The following is a 20,269-nucleotide window of genomic DNA, read 5'->3' on the forward strand; positions in this document are numbered from 1 at the left end:
CGCCTGGAAAGCCCTTCCCAGCTTTCCACTGGATTAATGCCCCCTGCCTCGCTACCGACCGCAAGCACAGCCCAGAGGTAAGAGTGCCCGCCCCTGCTGCTCCGGCGGAGGTCGGGAGGCGCGGGCCGGCCGGGGGAAGCCCGTGAGGGGCCGCGCCGGGAGCCTCTGGAATGGCCCGCTCGCTCCGTCTATCAATCACCCCGTCCGTCAATCACCGCGCCCCGCCCCCAGCGCCGCCGCGCCTCCGCCGCCCGCGCCGAGCAACACCAGCCGCACGTGGCGGGCGGCCAATCGGCGCGCAGCCGCCGCCCGGCGGCGACCAATCAGAAGACGGGAAAAACGCGGGCTGGACGCGCCAGCGGGGTGGAGAGTGGGGCAGGGAAAAGGTGCGCAAGGCACGCCGGGAGTTGTAGTCCCGCTTGGGGCTGGTCTGGGCCGGGTCATCCCCTCCGCGCCCCGCCCCGGCCGTGGGCGGGCGGTGCCGGTGGCGCCGCGGGGCCCCCATGGCGGCGGCAGCGGAACGCACGGACGAGCTGGTGCGGGAGTATCTGCTCTTCCGCGGCTTCACCGCCGCCCTGAAGCAGCTGGACGCCGAAATCAAGGCGGACCGGGAGAAGGGTTTCCGGGTGAGTGGCGAGCGCATCCCCGCTGCCGGCGAGGCGCTGGGCGCGGGTGCGCCCCTGGGAGGACGCGCTCCCCGGGCGGGCCGCGGGCGCCTCTTGGCGCTCCGGGGGCTGGGCGAGGGAGCGGGCCTGGCGGCGGAGGGAGCCCTCGGAGCCTCCGCGCTTCCCCGCTGCGCTGCGCTGGGCGCCAGGGCCCGGCCGGCCCGCAGGCGGGACCCCGCATCCCGGAGCCGCCCGGCCGCCCTGCCGCGCCTCAGGGACGCGCAGGGTCCTGGCGAGGCTGAACGCTCCCCTCCCGCCCGGCTCCAGGGCCCGTCAGCGCAGCACGGCGGCTCCGTCCCCTCGCCTGCCTTGAGCCGGGGGCTGCAGCTCCCGGCAGCCGCCCCGCCCCGCTGGGCAGCCCAGCCGGCTGGGGACCTGTGACCCGCCCGCGCTTCCTCGGCTTCCACAAGCGACGAACGGAGGAGAGCCGCGGAACGAGAGGGCAGGAAGGCATTCCTTTGCCTGCGTCTTTTCTCGGTCATGGGATTTTCATCCAGCGGCTTTGCAGCTCTGCTCGTTCGTTTGTATGTCTTGAGTACCAACTGCCTTGACTAACCTGTCACAGAATTTGCCAGTCTCAATCCTGTAGCAACAGTTTTGGGTTTCGAATGTAGTGCTTTGAACAGTCAGATTTTTCTTTGAACAGCAATATAAGCACTACTTTTATCATTAATAAAGCACGTCGCTTTTATTTTTTAAAACACCCGCACTTTGCTGGTGACATAATCTGAATTGTTGCCCAAGAAGGGTTTGCTGGAGTCATAAACTTCAGTTTTCTATATCTGCCAGAAGCCACAGAGATAAAAGTTGGGTATGTCCTAAGATACTAAGTGATGAGGGGGAGAGCAAGCCACATATTAAACAACCTTAGTTTAATTTTATACAGGATGCAGTTTTTTCTTTTTCTGATGCCTGTCTTGGCCATCAGAAACCACTGAACAAAAAATCTATTCCCACACTACCATTCTGCCTTATTCATATTGCAGAAATTATTTCCAAAGAGACATAATGACAAAAAAAATATTCTTCTGCAAAATTTTATGCTTGCCTTGTTAGTAGATGATGTTACTAAAGATAAAGGTACTTCAAAAATTGCAATGGAGCAGAACTGACTTCCTCTTTCTGTTGGCTAAATGCAGGTATTATTCCTTTTAGTCTAAAAGTAATACTTTTTTTTCAGGTGCTGCACTTGAATTTTAAATGTTTAATCACATTATTTTTTATTATTGTTTTCCACAGGCTTTTAAAGGAGGGAGGTGGAAAGTTTTGCTTGCTTGCAAAAATATCCATCAGTTGGGTTCAACAAAATGTGATACTTCTGAATATGTTGAACATGTCAAAAGTTGTTTGGCTGTGCTCTGTCATATTTCTTTTTCCTTCATTTGCAAAGTGCTGCAGAGTGGAAGAATGCTAATGCAAAATGCAGAGTGTTTCCAGGATTAGAAAATGGCTAATGCATAAGGATTGTACAGTTAAAGCTTCTCAGCACTAAGTTACAAAAAGTCTTGTGCCTCAGGAGCCCTCCCATGAGTGAAGTGCTCCTGTTTTGCCCTCTCTAGGTGGATAAGATAGTGGAGCAGCTGCAGCAGTTTGTGCAGAGCTACGACCTGGCTGCCCTGCGGGATTACTGGAGTTATCTGGACCGACGCCTCTTCAGCCGCCTGGAGGACGTGTACCGGCCAACGGTGAACAAGCTGAAAACCAGCCTGTTCAGATACTACCTGGTCCATGCCATCCAGGTAGGGTTTCATTTTTAGGCTACTTTAGAAAGGTCCTGGTCTCTGAAACCAAAGCAATAAACTGCCTCTGTGAGACTCTGCCAGGCTTGCAGTTCATGTGTCATGATCAGGAGTTTGATGCAGACTCACATGACAAGCTTGTGTGCAGGATAAGGAAACTCAGGCAATAGGGAAATGTGGTTTGCTATGTGCAAGATATTCACACTCACATAAAGACAGGTTTCCCTCTGAAGGGGTAACAGTACTGGTAGCTCAGTCCTGCTCAGTTAACTTGGGTACTGGCAGAGAACACAAGGTTCAAACTGGAACAAGGAAATGTGGAAGAGAAAATGGATGTCTTTTTGCATGCTGTGAATAGAACAGAAAATAATGAGCTTAAAATGAAACAGAGATTTTTCTGTTCAAACACTGGAAAGTCAATGTATATTCTCCCCTTGATTCTTCTTGGTTCCATTCCCTGACTGGAGATCGAGGTGTTAGTGGAGGAGTCAAAATCTAATACATCTTACTAGAAGTGTGCTTTTTCATGATTTGTTTTGCCATGTGCTTACCCTGATATGTGACAGTCCTGTCTGCATAATGTGTCAGTTGGAAACCCTTTCAAGCTGCATGTGCTGTAGCAATTTGAATTATACTTTGGTCCTGTATATGAATGCTCATGTCAGTGCACTCTGCACTGGTTTAACTGAAATCAGTGTGTTTGGCTCGATTGGTCTCAGCCTTTAAACAGGATTGTGGTGACTAGAAAGAAGTCTTTTGGATTAAGTACATTTGTGATCTTCTCCTACCATATTTGGGAGTCTTTTGTTTCCTGGTGAATATGTATCTAACCATTTGTTGTGTCAGGGTGGTGAAAATAGTTGTGTTCATAACAAAAAGCAAATGTTCCTCAACCTAATCTGGTGGCATGAATGAAAGTGTGAGCCCTGTTCTTCTTGCTGTGTTTCAGAATGGCCGCAATGACAAGGCGCAGGAGTTTTTCCTCAAGCAGGCCTCTGAACTCCAGAACCAGGCAGAGTGGAAGGATTGGTTTGTCCTGCCCTTCCTCCCTGCTCCAGACTCCAACCCCACCTTTGCTACCTATTTCTCACGCCAGTGGGCAGATACCTTCATCGTGTCCCTGCACAACTTCCTGAGTGTCTTATTTCAGTGCATGCATATCCTTCTTTGCAACTAGTAGTTACATCTCCCTTGCCCTGGTGTTACACTTTGATCAGTTATGCCAAGGATATAGTACTATGGAACTTCCTGCTTTCAGGTGATTTTTTACAGACAAGACTTAATAGAAAGTTGGTGTTTACCATAGGATGTTGGAATAGTTACTGCTCAGTTATCTGATGATATGTGGTATTCCCTGGGCAAAACAATTGTGGTTGTTGCTGATGCTGAATCATCCTCATGCTAGTGACTAGAAATCGTGTGCACATCTTGTTCTGAAATGGTTTTACTCTTTGCTTGACATAGTACAAAACAGTCATACAGCCCTGGGTCATAATCCATAACTGTGCTGGCATCTGCTGTTAGATCCTTCCTTGGGGACATTATGTTCACAACATTGCCTAGTGACAGCTCATTATAATAGAGCAGTTGATTTTTGGCAGGAATAAGTTTTTAGCCCCACGCTAGAGAGTTCTGTCTTGTTTGGTGATGGGCAGGCTTATGCTGCAGCTGGAATTCAGCTCATCTTGAACTGTTCAGTGTACAGTAAAGCAGTAATAGAACTTGTCTTGCCCTGCACTTCTGACTCTAAAAATAAATAATCTAAAAGTCCTTGCAAAGTCCGCATCAAATAGTTTGTGCAACAGCAAAGAGAAAAGTTGACTTAATTACTTAAGCTGTTGCTAATCTTCTGGTTGTGCACATACTTTTTGCTAATTGTATGGACTGGGCAGCTTTGTTTTTACAGATAAGTGGCCAGTATGGAGTGCTGGCTTTTAGGATTAAGCAAGGTGCACACAAGTTATCACCTCGATTTTCTTTAACATTGCATACCAGTTCCAGTCATACTGAACTTTGAAGCTGAATGCCTCAGGACCAGTCTCATACAAGAAGAAAATGAATCGTTGCGACATAAGGTCAGAACTGAGATCACTCTTTAGCTGCTGACTGTGTGATGTGAGTTTTGTAAAGTTGATTCCATCCATTTGAGAACATTGTAACTGTTTTGTTTGGTGCAGGTATTCTAAGGCAGATTCTTTAAGTCTTTTGTTTTATTTTGATTTATCTTTCAATTATTTCCAGTAAACTTAGGGTTGTGATCATATTGTGAAATGTGTGTTTAGGATATTCCTGTCCCTCTGCTGGAGGTGATTGTCTCTCCTCCCTGTACTGTCTGACAGGTGACTGAATACTATACAAACTTGTTTTCTGTTACACTGCAAAGTTAAAACAAGGTGAAACTGGTAGCAGGTTAGGGATGTGTGTCGTAGAGTTATAGAATGGGTTGGAAAGGAATTGTGGCTGATTTTGTGAATAGTATTCAGTCACTTCCAGATTTTAGCTGATAGAGAAATAGAAGCAATAGAAATGGGTAGTAAATTCTGGCAAAGAGACAGAAACTGTTACTTCTGAAATGGCCCCTTCACCATGTTTGATATGTACTTAAAGCAATTTGGACCAACTAATGGAAATATTGTGAGTGTCTGTTTCCCAACTCTAGATCTTACAGTAAACCATAAGAAGGGTCCATTAGTTCAGACAAAATGTTGCCCAGCTCCATGTCTTGTGTTTGACAGTATCAGCAGCAGATACTTAGGGAAAGGAGGGTGTAACATGGGTCAGTCATTTCCATGTATAACTTCTGTTAGAGAAATCTGTGAAATCTGCAGTTTAAGAACTTTCTAAACTATAGATCACATGTGGATGATCACATACAAGTAGGAAGGCTTATTCATGTAAGCAGAACTTTAATTTCACTTCCTCAAACATACCAAGAAAAGCTCTTTCTGTATAAATACTTCAGTAAAGTTTGTGCTTTATACCTCCTGTGTTACAAAACATTGTTGTATGTTGTGTTTCCTGTTTGTACTGTTTTAATAGCTGTTCAACACTGTCCTAGAAATAGAAGTTAAATAGAATAATTGATTTCAAAAAGGAGGCAGTTCTTTGGAAAAACCCCAAGATTTGTCACTCTGTACTGTATGGAGTTAGAAGCTCAATCAAACATTGACAGGAGGGTTCTGCAAAAATGGTCAGTGAGTAGGGACAGAAGATGAGATATGTTTTGCAATAGAGCCCTTTATTTCCTCAAATTTTGTATTCTTTACTTTTAGTCAGAATAAACCCATGGTTTCTCTTTTGCATGTTGGCTGATATCGTTTGCAGTCTGGATTAAAGTTTTCTGACAAATTGACAGAATAAAACTAGACTTTCCCTTTTAGTCAACTCCTCAGGTCAGAGGGGGAACCAGCTACCTCTAGAATACAGGTTTAAAAAAGGATGTCAATGAATACTGAATTTTATGCTAGCTGAAATTAAGTAGTGATTCTGTTTTATGCTGCTGAAACAATGCAAATATATAAATAGCAAGCTTGATTTCTAAAGCTCATTTTTCTTCCTGTATTTTCTTTCCTTTAAAAGTGTGTTAAAAAGAAAAAGAAATATATCTGAAAAACAAACGTACAGAAACAGAAAAGCCTGAGGAACTCTTTGTGTAAGAGTCACAGGCATAAACCACATCTGTTCCAGAAAGCTGCATCCTGAGGTTCCTCTCTACTAAAGGGAAAAAGAGATGATTTTCTTTCTCCACAATGTGGAGATAAATCTCACTATCATGCCTGGGAAGGAGTTGCACAGGGTATGGAGCTGGATTTCAGGGTGACCTGGTTTCACTGACCTTGGTGCACCCTGCCAGTCCAGCAAGCCCTTGGCTGTGGGAAGGAGATTACCTTCTAGCTCCGTGCCTGCCCTGCCTCAAACTGCCTGCATGGAGAGGGCCTGGTGAGCTCTGCCCTGCCCAGCTCCTGTTTCCCAGCACCACTGATGTCCCCACAGCCAGCCCCAGGAGAGGAATGAAGGGTTCTAAGTAGGCTCCAGTTTCACGTGCCTAACGTACTGATTGTTTTGACTAATTGGACTAATGCGGTGCTCAGCCAGTCAGAGCAACTTTTTTCCTTCCCCGCCCTTCTAGAGCTGTTGAAATAAAAAGAGTAAACAACTCCAGTGAGTGGGAAGGAGGTGAATCTCAGTGACCCTGTGTTTACTTGGCTCTTTTCTCCTGTCCTAGCTGTTTGCTCTGCAGGCTGAATCCTCCCGCACGAAGAAAGAGGAACTGGAGGTGGAGCAAACAGTTCTGCATCACAAGTTGCCTGCATATGTGGCCAACATGGATCGACTGGGGGACTCTGAGCTGTGAGTGCCTGCAGGAGAAGAGCTGTGGACAGGCTCTGCTGCTTTTGTTGGGTCAGGAAGGTTCCTGGAGGGTCATTTCCATGTCCCCTGCCCTGGGATTCAATGCAGAAAGACATCCAGGCAGACCTAAGTAGGTTTAATGGAATTCATGACAGGTATCTCTCCCATCTTTTGGGAGGTTCTTGCAAACCAGTGAGAGCCCAAGCACACATGGAAGTGATTCTGCTCTGCTGTCAGCATTGCACTGAGGTGTTCTGGGCATCTAGGGCACTGGCTGCAGTGCAGTGCCTGCAGTATTGCTCAAGTGAAGTGGATTGGCTCTTGATTCCAATTTACTTGAGTGCCTGCAGTGCCATAGGTGAAGGCCCTGTGTTGTTTTGTCGATACTGTTACTGTTTGACCCAAAGGGATTCTTGTTACACAGGGATGTTTTCTTGCTTTTGTAAAGTCAAGGGAGAAAGAGCTTCTCTTCTGTGAGGCTCAGTTGTGCACAGATTTCCTCATGAACTTGCTGCAGTTAAAACTGTGTTTTATGGCTGCATCTATTTTGTGCCTATCTCTGGAAATTATGCAACATACACAGTGATACAGCTTCTCTAACTCTTATTTTTTTGCTCCAGTACAGGACAGGAATAGAATTGATTAAATTATCCTGTTGCCAGTGGCAGATAGAAATTGTAGCAGGTACTACACACAAAATGTTTTAATCTAAAATTTGTCTTATTAGGTAGACTTAAGTGTTAATTGAACTATCTTGGTGACAGCTCTACAGTCTTTGCACAGTACAGGCTGCAGAGTTTAGCTTGTGATATGTTTTCTTTAACTATGTGGAAAGCCCTGATGCTATCTGCATGTATGGAGGAGTGTGACATGAGGGATGGGGTAATTTATTCCTGTATTTATTTTTCTCCATTTGAATTAGAAAAACTTGCCTAAGAAGTGCCATTTCTTGCATGTGCAGCTTATCTCTTAGTCTGGGGACCATTCAGTTGCTTATTGTCATGGCTCTGTTTAACCCAAAGCCCAGCTTTGGTAGAATAGTTCCATCCTTGCTGAGTGGATAGACAGTGAAGATTATTGTATTCCCCTTGTCCTCGCTGCCACTCTGCTCTCAGAGGAAGCTGTAGCAGAGTGAGGTCAGACAGTTGTGTTCTGGGAAGCAGCTGCTGCTCTTGGCATTGTGGACTGAGAAGGGAGGTGTTTATAATCATACAAATGGGCTGTAGCTCTCTTATTTTCTTTGGGTCTGGATTTTAAGAGATTGAAGGCTTGTGCCATAAAATTGTTGAACATGCTGTTTATCAAAGGGTGTTCAGTGAAATATTGGATGCTGAATGTCTCTCAAAGTAGGTCTGTTTTATGCTATGAATCGGGAATCCCATCTGAATAAGTCCTACAGAAATCTGAATTCCCCTGCCTTTCCCTTAGGGTCTTTCTAAACAAGCCAGATAGAGTGGAAGGAGTTTTAGGTGGCTCTAAAGGGGATTCAGCAACAATTTGAGCTCACTGTCTCAGTGGCATCTCTGAGAAGTGAGCTTTTGGTTACAGTAACTGTAATGACCTGCTTCAGGCACTAACAGGATATTTTCAAATAGGGTTTTAGTGCATAGTGGTGCAGTGGCTTGCAAATGAACATCTGTCTTGCAGTGGTTCAAACAGCTGCCACTTCACTCAACTGGGTGGTCTTTGGGCAGGTTGCCTTGCTACACTTTCATACTCCATTTGGTGGTGTTTTGTGTTTTTCATTAGTGATATGACCTGCAACCAGAGGAGTACAGCACATTCTCTTCAGTCCCGGGGAGGCTTTCTGTCCTCCTTCCTCTCCCAAAGTAAAAAGGGCCCTTCCAGACCAGTCCATTCAAGTGGGGCTTCTCCAATGCAGGCTAGCAGTATGCTGCTAGGGAAGAAAGAACCAACAAATCACCAGGTAATTCTCAACTCAAAGTTGCTCAGTCTCCAAGGAATTAACTTGCAGCATGGCACTGCTCCAAGCTTCTGCTTCCATCTGAAAAATTAAATGTCCTTTCCTGCCTTGCAAATGTGTGCTGAGCCTGAATGCAGCACAAGAACAGCTGTTGTTATCTAAGAGCTTGGGCAGTCCTTGCAGGTTCTTGGTTGCTTTGCTGCTTCTTTTGCTCTTTGTTCTGCAGCCTATAGAAGCATAACTTTGCCCAGTCACTTCTCTGCTTTCCAGAGTGCCAAAGGAAAAGAAGGAGCAGTGAGCTCTAAGGATGGGAAGAGCCACTTCAGTGGTTTGGTCGCAGGCGAGTCCAGTTCCCTGCAGCAGCGGCAGAAGCGCTTGCAAGAGCACGGGAAAGAAAGGAAAGAACTGTTGTCAAAAGGGACCTTCCAGGTACTGGTCAGCACTGAGGGCTGGGAGGCAGAAGGCTTGCATTTCTGTAAAACTAAGTGGTAAAACAAGTGCAAGTATTTCCTTTAAGCTTTGGAATTGCTAGTCAGCAATAACTGTATCAAAGGTTAATGTTTATAGTTAATCCAACTCCTGCACTTGGTTTATTTCTGTGTCCCTGGAAGTTAATCAGTATTGGCATTTCAGGTGGAAGAAGAATTCTTTTGTCTCTGTGTTTTTCAACAGCCTGGTCCTGAGGTTTCATTAAGGTTTCATTCACTTTCAATGGTTGTGTTCAAATACCTTGTTAAAATTCCCATTCCTTGGTGGTAATAAACTTGGCTCACTCATCCAGCCAAAGTGAGTTCTCTTCCTGTAGGTTCTTATGGTGATTTGTACAGGCCCTGTGTAGGACAATAAAAACTAATATAAAATTTTCCTGGATAGGAATGGAACTTGCTTTCCTAACAACATTTACTTTTTGGAGTTTTTTGTACTTTACTGTTGCAGTTTTGCCTGGGGGTGTACCCTGCTTTAAAATCTAATGAAATACTAAAACTGTGTCCTGGATTTTAACTGCTGAAGGTCAGCACATTGCTTCTGTTCACCTGTGTGTTGCCTGGCTTTCAGCAGCCATGTTGTCAAAAAGTGCAGAGCACAGGCAGCATCTCAGCCCTTGTTTTTTTGTCTGTATGAGACATTCTGCCTCATGGAGAAACAGTGCTGAGGGACTGTTGCCCTTTGGCCCTTTGTGGCTGTTCTGTGTGTGGGAGTGCTGGTTAAAGAGATGTTACTCTATCACTCAGCATTCAAGGCCTTGAGAGAACTTTTTTATTCATGGTTCATCTAAAACACTTTCAGCATTGGTTGGAAAATTGCAAAGCTGAATTTCTTAGTAAGTTTCCTTTCACTTCCCTTTTTCTAGAATGTTCCACATTAAGGCAGTGATTTTTGGGATGTGTGAAGATTGGTCCTTGTGCTCTTGGGGAAGCTTGATACTCTTTAACTTTCTCTTGTACTCAAAGCATGTGAGCAAAAAGGAAACTGAAAGGTTTTCTTTCACCTGAGTGTCATTAACTGGTTGTTGCCTCCCCACATTAACTAGGAGAATAATTCTTGGATTTATTTCCCAGTCTAATCCAGCTCTGTGATTTCAGATGATTTGATTATGCAGGGCTTGGTCCATTGGTCCTGATGAGAAGCTACTGTAAATTAGGCAAGCATGTGTTACAGAACAGGAATTCATAACCATCAATACCAATACCATTTTGGGGACACTTAGCTTCAGAGGATGGTTTATCAGAAGAATGCTAGCAGATGGTTTACCACCTTATGTGCTGTATCTGCTTCTTGTTCAACTTCTGGTGGCAAGGGAAGACTAAGCTGCTTCCAAGTATTTCTGCAGTGCAGATCTTGTCTCATTCAGATACCGTCACTTCCTAAAACTCCATTTGTTCTGTCTGCCCTGTCAAATTGGGTTTTAAGCTTTTGGACTCATGTGTCACCTCTACTGTTGTCATCAGTCAGTTGGCTGCAGTGGTGACTGCAGTGTGCACAGTCTAAACCTCTGGCAGATGAGGATAATCCATCCACTGGGGCTTGAGAGCCAAGTTTTTGTGCAGGTTTGCTGAACTGCATATTATACAGACTTAACTTATATTGCTGAATGCAAGAATTCCTTGAAATATGTTGATTTTCTTGTGAATCTGAGCTCTGATAGCATGTAAATGGGCCTCTGATATTGGCTGAGGTATGCTAGAAATGTTGCAGTTCTTTTCATTCTTACAGGAAAGTATATAGCTGGCACATGGAAGGGGATATAAGGGACTCAGCAACTAAGCAGGTCATATTAAATAGTGCAGTTGTGCAATACATGGTCCTTGTACTCAGAAAGGTCCCTGGCAGAAGGAGTGTTGGGCTGACAATGCTTCTGTTTTGTTGCAGCTTCTTTTCTTTTTTTCTCCCAGCAGGCTGGGGTAGCTGAGGAGCTTGATATGGAGCTGCTTCCTTGTATTTCACACAGGATTTCTTCCTTCAGGGCCAAAGTGCTGAGAAGAAAACAGATACTAACACAGCTGAGGCAGAACCATGCTCAGAGCTGCATGCTGAGCAAACAGAGACTTCAACCAGAATGCCTGGCAGCAGTGCAGAGGCTGTGGGGGTCCGGCAGGAGCAGCCTTTCATCGTCCTGAGCCAGGAGGAGTATGGGGAGCACCACTCATCCATCATGTACTGCAGGTATGGCGCTGGCACTGTCTTGTAGAAGCCTCTGCAGAAGCATCAGCTGTGTCTGCCCTCTTTCTGCCAGCCTCTGTTCTGTCCAGCACGTTGGATATGTACTCTCAGTTGTTGGGCACTCAGGTTGGTGTGACTGAAAATAGCGTGTAGCTTGTGCTACATGTGAGAAAGGACAAAGATTTTTGAACAGAGATATTTGTGATTGGGCAATGCTAGCCAGGAGGAAAGTCTCTTGGAAAGCAGGTATTTTTTAAGGGCATTATGCTTTATGTCTGGAGCTTAGTGTGCTTTGTTGTGCCAGTTACTGTGAAGTGAGCAGGAAGTAGTGCAAAGAAGTTCTAATTCCAGCAGAAGGAACTGGTGTGTGGCCAGGAAAGGAAGGATTAGTGAAATCTAAGAATTTGAGGGAGAAGAATATCCCATCAGTTTCATTCTACACACAGGGTTGATTGTTCTGGACGGAGGGTGGCCAGCTTGGATGTGGATGGGGTCATCAAAGTCTGGTCTTTTAACCCCATAATGCAAACAAAAGCTTCATCCATTTCCAAATCTCCACTGCTGTCCCTGGAATGGGCCACCAAGCGTGATCGGCTGGTGAGTAGTCTGTGTGTGGAAGTGCAGCAGATGATTTGGGGCCTTGCTGCAACATGTTGCATGTTCACTTCTAGATAGCTGCACTGTGGATAAGATTGGGGCAGCAGTTAATTTCCACAGGGAACCAAAGCCTCCAGGGTCTAAAGAGAGCTTGAGTGGGGAGTGTATGCTTTGTATTGAGCAAGGAGTTCACCACTGCTTGCCCTGAAAGAGAAATTGTGGAGTGCAGTGTGGGTACAGCTGCAGTATAGAAGCAGTGCCTTTGAGAGAAATGCCTGTCTTCACACAGATCACTCAGCAACTTGTAAACAGGCAGAGGCAACTGAGTACAACAGCCTGTGGGAGGCCTGCAGCAGAGAGCTGTGGACCTTTACTCATACTCTGAGCCAGCAGCAGAGAAGGGGAAACAGGGTTGGGGGGATGGCATTTTACTTGTGCATAAAAAGGTCTGAAAAAAGCTCCATGGCCAGTTCTAGACTGGTGACTTAAGAGCTTAGGGTTTGTGTGTGCATGAGGAGCTTGCATCTTGTTTAATAACATGGAAGTTTAAATGTTTCCTATATCCCTTTTTCTCTAGTTCTGTTACTAGAGAGGAGCCTTAAATGATACGCATTCCTTTGAGTCCTTGAACTGTTGCTAGTGTTTCATGGCCTCCCTTGGCAGATGCAGGGCTCTATGAGAAGGCTGGCCTGCAAATGAGGCAGTATTTTTTGCATTTTGGCACTGACAGCGTGTGGCTTGCTAACCCCAAAAGGCCACCTGTGAAGAGCTGGTGCTAAAGCTTGTCTCTTCTTTGGCTTTTAGAAAGCAAGTTGTCGAAGCAGTTGTTGCACTTTGTTCTGATGATTTTTCTTCTGCTTTGTGGAATTAATTTCCTTCTTGCTAACAGAAAGATTCTTCATTCTGAAATACATGTAGGATTCACCAGCAAATTAGGCACTGAAGTGACAAAGATATGACTTGCTCAGTTGTCTTTTATAATGCATCTCTTCATTACTTAAATTTTAATTGAAATTTTGACACTACTGGTAAAGCATGTGTGAGCTCTTCTGGATGATTTCATCCTCCCATGGGTGAAAGGAGTTGGCTTCTGCTTGAATTTCTCTTTAGCGCACAGTTAACAATCTTAAGCTTCTCTTTACTTGGACCCCTAGACATTGAGACTCCATACATGTTTTGCATCCCATGGGGTTGAGCCATGATCTAGAAAGTGGTGTTTATGCCACCTTGGTGCCTGTTAGATCTTTTTTTCACTGGGAAGCAGGGTTTTTACTCTGACTTCTGTGGCTTTGGGGTAGTCCCACTCAGTGTGATTGCACAGGAAGACAGGATGTACCATAATGGAGTAATATTATATTTAGTCTGAATGCATAAATAGAAAAAAAATTACTAAGTCTTGATGGTTGTTGGCCAGCATCATTGTACTGCTCACTCACACTTTTTCCATCCACTTCCTTGCTGGTTTCAAGCTGTTGCTTGGCAGTGGGGTCGGGACAGTTCGTCTTTATGACACAGAAGCAAAGAAGAATCTCTGTGAAATCAGCATTGATGAAGACATGCCCAGGTAACTCTGGAATACTGATTTTTGTATATAAATAAATGGTGTTGGTTTTAATAGTAAACATCTTAATGTTCCTGCTGCTTTTCTGCAACTGCAGGACTATTCAGCCTTCATCTAGAGGGCAGTCCCTGCCTGAGCAGTGTAAAACTGTTTAGGTAAATGGGAGACACTCAAAAACTAAGCAGATGAATCTGCCCTCCTTTACAGTGCACCCTGTCTTGCAGACTCTTAATGGGAGAGCTTGTAGGTGAGTGTTTTGCTTGAGGCAGCTGCAGGAGAGAGGTGATTCAGACCATGTGCCTGTGTTTCAGGATCCTTTCGCTTGCCTGCAGCCCAAGTGGTGCCTCCTTTGTCTGCTCTGCAGCAGCCCAGAGCCCTGTCTCCCACGTTGACTTCTCAGTAATCAACTCTGGGGGCAAGAGCATGAACCAAGTTTCTGGGAAGCTGCTACTGTGGGACACTAAAACAATGAAACAGCAGGTACTTGCTGGGTTTCTTTCCTTTCTCAGTCTGCTTGCTGAGAATGAGTGTCTTCTGTTTCAATGTCTAGGAGCCCTCTTTCTAAATTATGCTGACTTTCTTTTCAACACCCTTCTTTTTCCTCCTTCCTCCTTTCCCCTCTGTCACATTCAGGATAAAAATAAATAATGTAAGTAGCTGCTGGATTGGGTGAAGTTTTTTGTTTTATTGGTGTGTTGGGATTTTTCTGAGGAATTCTTCAGAATAGTCCATGGCCTTGTTTCTATTCTGGCTGCACAGTTTGTGACTGAAAATATCCCAAATGGATTGAATGATGCTTTGCTGAGGCTTTCTCCAGTTGAGCTGTACTGAAAGGTTTTCGTTGCTTTTGTTTCCCTTGCCTTCCCTGTTTTTAAGTGAAGTGCTGTCCCTGACATGTAGGAGAAAGCAACATACTCAAGCTAATGCCTGCCAGAAGCTGGTTTTGCAACCTTGAGGCCATGGCCAAGAAAGCTGTGGCTTGGCTGAGGTGAATTGCTGGTTTAGTGTCACAGTAAAATGCCGCTGCCAGACCTTGAAGTCTGTAGTCATTAGAGGTGTAGGGCTCCAAACCAGAGTTCTTGTTACTAAATACCATTTTCTTTCTTCCTTCCCCTGGAGTTCAGCTCTTCAGCACCTCCAGCTCCATTTCTCAGCATTAATGCAGATTTTCCCTTCCAGCTGCAGTTCTCGCTGGAGCCTGAGCCCATTGCCATTAACTGCACAGCCTTCAACCACAATGGCAACCTGTTGGTCACCGGGGCTGCAGATGGGATTGTTCGTCTCTTCGGTACAGTGCAAAGGGACCTGGGGGTGTTGGTTGGTAGCCAGCTCTGAGGTGGCCAAGACTGGCATCTGGGCTTGGATCACAAATAGTGTGGCCAGCAGGATGAGGGAAGGGATTGTCCCCCTGCTTCTGGCACTGTTGAGGTTGCATCTCAGACAGCATGTTGGGTTTTGGGGCCCTCACTGCATGAAAGACATTGTGGGGCTGGAGCATGTCCAAAGAACAAAACTAAAGCTGGCAAAGGGTCTGGAGCACATGAGGAGTGGCTGCAGGAGCTGGGGTTCTTTAGCTTAGGGAAAAGGAGACTGAGGGGACACCCTGCTGCTTTCTACAAGAACCTGAAAGGAGATTGTAGCCAGGTGTTCAGTCTCTTCTCTCAGGTAACAAGGGATCAGACAGGAGGACAGAGTCTCAAGCAGTATTGAGGGAGGTTTAGATAGGATATTAGGGAAACTTCTGTCACCAAAGGGATTGCCAAGCAGGCTACCCAAGAAAGTGCCGGAGTCACCATCCCTCGAAGTATTTAAAAGATGTTACAGATGTGGCACTTAGGAGTATAGTTTAGTGGTGCAGTTGGCAGTGTTAAAGTTGGGCTTGATTATTTGGAGGTCTTTTCTAACTTAAATATTTCTGTGAAACTGAGTAGTGAGGTGGTCCCTAATCCTCAGCTGGCTGCCTATAGCAGGGAGGCAGCAGTAGGATATGCTTGGAGACCAAGGTGGAAGCTGTTGTCTCCACAGGAGCTCTAAGGAGTGAATTGACATAGACTTTTCCTGGAGGACATTGGCTGGAGACCCTGGTAGTGCTGCTGGATTTGTTGTTTCTCTCCTGCTGAAGAGGAGAGTGAATTTGCTCTTAAGCCATGTGGTCTTGTGCTGTGCCAGAGAGTAGTACCACTAGAGGCTGACTTGTGAGGAAAGCAATTAATGTGAGACCTTCCATTTAAATGCAAGGGCTTCACATCAGTCCTCCTTTAGGGAGCAATTTGTGTTTCTCAGGTTTTTGTTCTCTTGAACCTTCTATAAAGGCAGCTCAGGCCTCCTACCTTTGAATGGGGAATCTGCCTCTGGTGCAAGTGGAGGCTGCAGTCCCAGGTCTTTGGGAGGACAGATCTGTCAGCAGGTGGGAGGATGGGCAGGATCACAAGGGGAGGAGGAGGGCCAGTGGTGCTTGGATGCAGAATGCCTGCAGTTGTCAGTGAGTGTATGAGCAGCCCTGTAAAGTCCAGTAGTTACAGACAATGATATTTGTGGCCGAAGTGACAGCAGGAGTATAGGCACAGGGTGCTGAGACTGGATTGGGCTCCCCCAGGCTGGTTTGGAGGGCTGGCACAGAGACCTCAGGAACATAAAAGGCCTCCCTCTCTGCACCTCAGCTCTGTGTGAGTAGGAGGAGTGTTCAGTACTGCTCTCCCCTCAGATATGCAGCAGCACGGGTGCGCCATGAGCTGGAAGGCACACGATGGGGAAGTCTACTCCGTGGAGTTCAGCTATGATGAGAACACAGTCTACAGCATAGGAGAGGATGGCAAGGTAGGCTGGGGATGACCTCCTACTGCTCAGCTGGCAGAGAGGTCACTTCTGGAGTCTTCTCCATATGATGGGGACAATCGTAAAAATATGCTCAGATTCTGGATGAAATGTGGGCTGCCAACTGCAGTCTTAGGTGTGCAGTACCACCCTGCTCCAGGTAATCTGCAGAGAGAGTGGCTGAAAAATGTGTTCATAGTTGGAGCTGTCTTTGACCTTGTGTGCAAATCCTTTTGTTGGTGACATCCTTTTCCTAGACAGTCCATGTGAGGATGACCTTTCTCTGCCCCTGAGATGACCACATTTGAGATTTGGGATTCACAGGGAGGCATATCCTTGACCACTTTGCATAAATCTCGTCAGCATCTCCCTTTATAATTGTTATTGCAATTTTTATTATTGTTTATAATAAACACTTCAATTTCTGCAGTTCCTCAGTCTTCAGCAGTAGAGAGAGGTGTGGCTCAGGGAGGGACCTTGGCTGAGGAGTAAAGCAAATTCTCACCAGGGTACTGCATGCAGTGTGGAAAGACACATAGGCAGTAGTGCTTGAGGAAGGCAGAGAATATCTTTGCCTAGATAGAAGGCAGTCTCACAGCCTTTGCAGCCTCTGTTTTAATAATATAGCCACTTAGGTATAGATATCAAGAATGCCATCTTCTATTGAGGAATACCCACTATTTTGCCTAAAAGCAAAAAAAGGCAGCTGCACTTGCATCCCAGTTAATTTCATTATAGGCTTTTCTCCTATCTTTCTCTCATTCTAGTTTATTCAGTGGAACATCCATAAAAGTGGTTTGAAGGTGTCTGAGTATGACCTTCCCAGGGAAGCTACAGGTCCTTTTATTCTGTCTGGGTACAGTGGCTACAAGCAAGTCCAGTTCCCACGAGGGAGGCTTTTTGCTTTTGACTCTGAGGGCAATTACATGTTGACATGTTCTTCTACTGGGGGAGTCATTTTTAAGGTAAGTCTGAGAAGTGATGAGGACTACTCTTAAGTATCCATACAAACTTCTGTTAATTACAGGGGTGCAACAGCAGCCACTGGAAGTTTTTAAGTCTGACCCATCCTGGCTCTGTCAAAGCTGCTGCTCAGTTTCACACAGTGTGCATTTTAGCAGTGTGTAGTGAGTGTACAGCAAGTATTTGGGTCCTACAGCTGGAATATTTGTGCTCTTTCTTACAGCCTAGCTTTTAGTGTCCAAGTGACTAGGACAAAGTTTTAATTACTTTTTTAATGTATGGATGCATGCCAGTTCAATGCAAAATGTATGATTGTTGACTAGTGCTCATGTTCAATCTGCCTTCTGTGCCTGCTGATTCTGTGTTAGACCCAGCCTGATCCTTGTTCCTTCCTATGTACTGAAATTAAACAAAGGGTAAGGCTGAATAGTTCTGAGTGCCCAAATTTCTGTGCTTCATTAACAAGTGTTACTTATCACATGCCCATGCACTTGCAAGACAGATTAGATGGAAGTTTTACTTTGCATCTGGGGCACTCAGAGCACCTGAACTAACATGAGCTATATCTTAGGCTTATGTGCTTCTCATCAGTGTATGCTCTTAGCCTGCCTTGTTCAATTACTGCAGTTCAGTTGATGCCAAAAGTTGAGCTGCTGGAGAGCACATGCTTCTGTAGTGAGACTGGAAGCTTCCTTTCCCATGTGTGCTGCACACATCTCAGTATCTCTCTGATTTTCTGCTTACTTAGCATGCTTTCTGCATGCTCTTAGAGATACACAGTCTCTATCAGGCTTTGGTTTGTCTTGTCAGGTGCATTGCCCCCACAGAAACGTATCTCCTTAAAATCTTATGTTTTCCTTCCTTGTAGTTAAATGGTGAGGAGAAGGTTCTGGAGAGCTGCCTTTCCCTGGGAGGACACCGAGCTCCCGTTGTCACAGTGGATTGGAGCACAGCCATGGACTGCGGGACCTGCCTCACTGCTTCTATGGATGGGAAAATTAAATTAACAACCTTACTGGCTCAAAAGTCTTAACCTGGACAGTACTGAAGGGGGAAAGAGCAATAGAGATGACAAACCCAGTGTTAACTCACAGGAACAAACTGCATGGGAGAGAAGGCAAAGCAAAGTCCCTCTTCTCATTGTAGCTTTTGCCTCTTGATAAATACATTTGCCAAACCACTGTGCAACAGAATGCCAGTATGGGACTGGATCAGTGGCAGCACTGAAAAATAAGTCTCCACTAATCCATTGTGGCAGCTGGACTCCCCCTGTTAGGGAGTCTTGAGTAGCACGTGGCTAAAAGGCTGTGGTCACGTCTGGGTTCTGCAGAAGAAGGTGAGGCTGGAGGAAGCAAGCATGAGGCAGCACAGTGCATGACAGTAAGATGACTCAAACCGGAAAGGCTGATGAGAAACCAGAGTATTCTTGGTATAACATTTGTTGTTATTATTTTGTTAGTTTGTTTTTATTTGCTTTTTTTCTGTAAAAAGAAAATATTCCCTTGCATTTGAACTCTATGCTTTGTTCAGCAGTTGCTGCAAAACATGGAGGGTGGTGAGGGCAGTGATGTGCCAGGTCTCCTGCATGCAAAAAAGCTCTTGTGTTTCCACCAGGTGCTTCCAGCACCACATCTGCACACCAAGGTGAACCAGACATCCAGGAACAAAAACAACTGCGTTTGCTTGGATGTATTGTGTTACCTTGCCATAGGTATCTGCTACCAACCAGAGCAGAAATTTGAGTCAGACTTTGAAATACTTGTGTTGGAGTTCAGAAGCTACAAAATGCCTAGCAGGTACCTGATGGTGGAGAGGGGGAGGGAGGCCAGGACCAGTCTGGCCCTGTATAGGGCTCTCTGTCACTGGAGCTGTCTCTTCCCCCTAAGCCCCCAACATCAGGCAAGTGCTGTGCTCAGGCATTGCATAGCTCTAAGCAGATACATTTCATCTGCTTACACATTGCCATGGAGCTTTCTGCTGCTCTTGTGTCCTTGGCCTGTACTGGGAGTTTGTGGTACTGTTGTTCCTTGGCAGAGCATACACTGTGCTGGAAAATGAACAGCCATTCATGAGCCATATGGGTATCCATGCTCACAGACAGCTGTTCAGGGATAACACTGCTAGATGCTGAAATCCTCACTACAGGCATATTCATGCTACAGGTACCTGTTGTCCATGGAGTAACTTGCTCCTGCTGACTACACTCATAACGCCGCCTTCCATTCTCCAAGATTAACAGGTCTCCTGCCAGACTGACATCTAAATACAGGGTTTCCACCTCAGTGGGATATGATACTAGTGGTACAACTGCTCTTCATGCCAGTCTGAGCTAATGTCCCCTCAAATCCAGTGCTGAATTTGAACTGGCTTCAGGAATTCCCAGGGTTAGTCTGGGAGTTTAGAGAGCTCTCAAATAGGAGCCTTTGTTTGCCTCTCAAAAGGCCAAGACAGATTGTGGCTGTATTCCAAGCCCTGCAGTGCTGACTACATTGCATAGGGGTTTTAGAATTTAGAATTACAAAATTACAGAATGGTCTGGGTTGCAAGGGACTTAAAGCTCTTCTGGTTCCAACGCTGCCATGAGCAATTTTCCCCTAGACGACGTTGTCCAAAGCCCCATTTAATCCAGTCCTGAATGCTACCATGGATGTTACTTTCTTCCAGATGTTATCTTCCAGCCCTCACAGAGGGTCAGTTGAGGTTTCTGGATAGAGACTACTTTCAGGTTTGCTTCATAAGTAGGACTATGAGCAACACAAAACCCCCAAACAGGGAAAGAAAGTATAAAAAACATGTGCCAGTCCAAGGCTGCTATGCAAAATGATAGTGCATTAGCACAAAATTGATACTGTGCCAGAAACCTGGAGGGAAGGAATGAACATGTTTTGCTAGAACAATGCTCAACATGCTGTATTCCCAGAGGGGCTTTCACCATCCTTGGCCCAGGCTCCCCTCTCCTCGTTTCCCGGCACGAGTCCCTGCGGCTCCGGCGGAG

The 20,269-nt window shown here is 45.7% G+C and overlaps 1 protein-coding gene across 1 annotated transcript; it reads left to right on the plus strand.

Annotated features, from left to right (window-relative positions):
* Window positions 1-477: 477 nt before the first annotated feature.
* Window positions 478-18,944, plus strand: WDR91 (WD repeat domain 91). The gene is made up of 15 exons (XM_054276534.1): window positions 478-626; window positions 2,225-2,404; window positions 3,354-3,560; window positions 4,396-4,479; window positions 6,630-6,754; window positions 8,504-8,681; window positions 8,949-9,107; window positions 11,143-11,342; window positions 11,786-11,936; window positions 13,406-13,500; window positions 13,809-13,977; window positions 14,677-14,785; window positions 16,202-16,314; window positions 17,079-17,276; window positions 18,143-18,944. The coding sequence occupies exons 1-15, from the start codon at window positions 504-506 to the stop codon at window positions 18,305-18,307; spliced, it is 2,256 nt and encodes a 751-aa protein (XP_054132509.1). The 5' UTR covers window positions 478-503; the 3' UTR covers window positions 18,308-18,944.
* The last annotated feature ends 1,325 nt before the right edge of the window (window positions 18,945-20,269 follow it).

The sequence above is a fragment of the Melozone crissalis genome, unplaced genomic scaffold (genome assembly GCF_028551555.1).
Source record: "Melozone crissalis strain CALT ecotype California unplaced genomic scaffold, PUWL_Pcris_2 ptg000004l_1, whole genome shotgun sequence".
Lineage (NCBI taxonomy): Eukaryota > Metazoa > Chordata > Aves > Passeriformes > Passerellidae > Melozone > Melozone crissalis.